General features: G+C 33.3%; 1 protein-coding gene across 1 annotated transcript; it reads right to left on the bottom strand.

Moving 5' to 3' along the window:
* Window positions 1-281: 281 nt before the first annotated feature.
* LOC105316095 (probable Xaa-Pro aminopeptidase 3) lies at window positions 282-1632 on the bottom strand. Its single transcript, XM_011410900.2, has 8 exons — window positions 1568-1632; window positions 1452-1506; window positions 1303-1395; window positions 1041-1184; window positions 907-970; window positions 815-855; window positions 475-599; window positions 282-430 (listed from the first exon to the last, which is right to left on the bottom strand). Exons 2-8 carry the CDS (start codon window positions 1484-1486, stop codon window positions 282-284), a joined length of 651 nt encoding a protein of 216 aa, XP_011409202.2. The 5' UTR covers window positions 1487-1506; window positions 1568-1632.
* Between the last annotated feature and the right edge of the window lie 6 nt (window positions 1633-1638).

The raw sequence follows: 1638 nt of genomic DNA, 5'->3' as shown, positions 1-1638 counted from the left end.
TTGGTCATCATTAGCTACAGCACTGGATACAATAGAAGAGAAATCCATTGCTTCTTACATTAGAGATACATATTGTCCATCGAATTAGTTGATTGAATTACACGTTGCTCATCTGTTTAGCTGTTTTATTTGATAAATTATATATTTAAAGATTAAATGGGCAAGACAAAGCAAGCCAAGCTGAGCATTATGTGTGCAAGCCAAAGCAAGCCCTAATAAGAGGAAAAAGTAGGAAGGGACAAAATCGCTTCTGTCTGTCTGTTTGTACAGGTAGTTGAAAGTCACGAATAAATGAGATATTTTATTTTGTAATTATTTACTTTTTTAAAAGCTCCAGCAGCAATTTCCCCAGCTCTTCTCATCAGTGATATCTCACCCTCAGACTTTATAGCCCTCAATGTATGCATGTGATACAGGAGACTGTGATTACCTACAAAACATGTACATGTACTATACCTGTCAAACCGGTCTTACTGGTTATACGAGAGCCTGGTACATTTAACAAGTGTTGATGTATGGTGACATCAATGGAGTCACTGATTGTTGCTGGGGTCTCTCTTTCACCATAATACCAAACAGAGTAACCACCTTTTGAGTACCTAGAGTTTTTCAATAACAGTTATTAACTTATTAATATCAATATAGCTAGAAAATTAGGTGGAGTAAAATTTTGGTAAATTTGACAAATCGAGGTTCATTCACCAAAATTTAGTCTCAAATTTTATCTGCAGCATTAAGCATAATTTATGGTTAAAATTTTAATACTCGCAAATTTTCTAGTAATATTAATGATTAATAATAATAATAGACTTACTTTCTTTCCAAGTGTTCTGATAGTAATGTTATTGAGTATGCCTTTAAAATAAGAATAATAGCTATAACTTAGTTTTTAAAATAAAAATTTACTTCATCAACGCCAAGATAACCAACGGCATCATCAGGCCCTAGAACAGGTCCCTCCCACTTCTCCCTAGCAACAAAAAAGTATTAATATCTGACATCTCTCCCTCCTCTCTCTCTTTCCTCTCTCCCTCTCTCACTTAAATGGGTCTCTATCAGTGACATATAGTACAGTGTTATGATCAGGAAGAGGTGAAGAGCTATTTGACTCAATAATTAGTACAGCATCGGGTTCCTGAAAACCAGTGAAGTATAGAAAATCGTTATTTTGATGAAACCTATAACTGAATGAGAGAGAGAGAGAGAAAGAGAACAACCTAATTATCAATGCTACATCAAAGTTAAGTAAAAAATTCTTGTTTTAAAAATGCAAAAATTATTATTATTATTATTATTGCTTACAATATATCTTGTGACATGTATTGTACTTTTGATGCCGGAATGATCAACACGTGATTAGCATTGGTCATCCCTGAATGAGTCTTACTGATCTCCCTAAGAAAAATAAAAATAAAATAAAAGCTTATTAACTTAATATATATTCCTCATACTCCATTAATCTTCTCCTTCTTCTTGCAAATTCCATCTTTGTTATTCCAGGAAGGACTGTGCATAGAAATTAAGAGATAAAAATAATTCTAAATTTTATTATTATCATTCAATTTACGTTCATTTTTTCCAAGGAGCTCTGGATGGGAGTAGTTGGTTGGCTGGCGAATGTGACGGCTTATATGTCTG

The sequence above is a fragment of the Amphimedon queenslandica genome, unplaced genomic scaffold, assembly GCF_000090795.2.
Source record: "Amphimedon queenslandica unplaced genomic scaffold, v1.1 AMPQUscaffold_5167_Cont22859, whole genome shotgun sequence".
Taxonomy (NCBI): Eukaryota; Metazoa; Porifera; class Demospongiae; order Haplosclerida; family Niphatidae; genus Amphimedon; species Amphimedon queenslandica.
Note: the sequence above shows the minus strand (reverse complement) of the source record. Positions and strands in the feature narration are given on the sequence as shown.

Excerpts from the sequence above, each read along its gene's own strand:
- LOC105316095 (XM_011410900.2), bottom strand. The coding sequence starts at position 1,486 with ATGGAATTTGCAAGAAGAAGGAGAAGATTAATGGA. Across the intron at positions 1,185-1,302 it reads TACATGTCACAAGATATATT|TTATAGGTTTCATCAAAATA; the intron begins GTAAGCAATAAT and ends TCTCTCATTCAG. Across the intron at positions 431-474 it reads ACCAGGCTCTCGTATAACCA|GTAATCACAGTCTCCTGTAT; the intron begins GTAAGACCGGTT and ends CATGTTTTGTAG.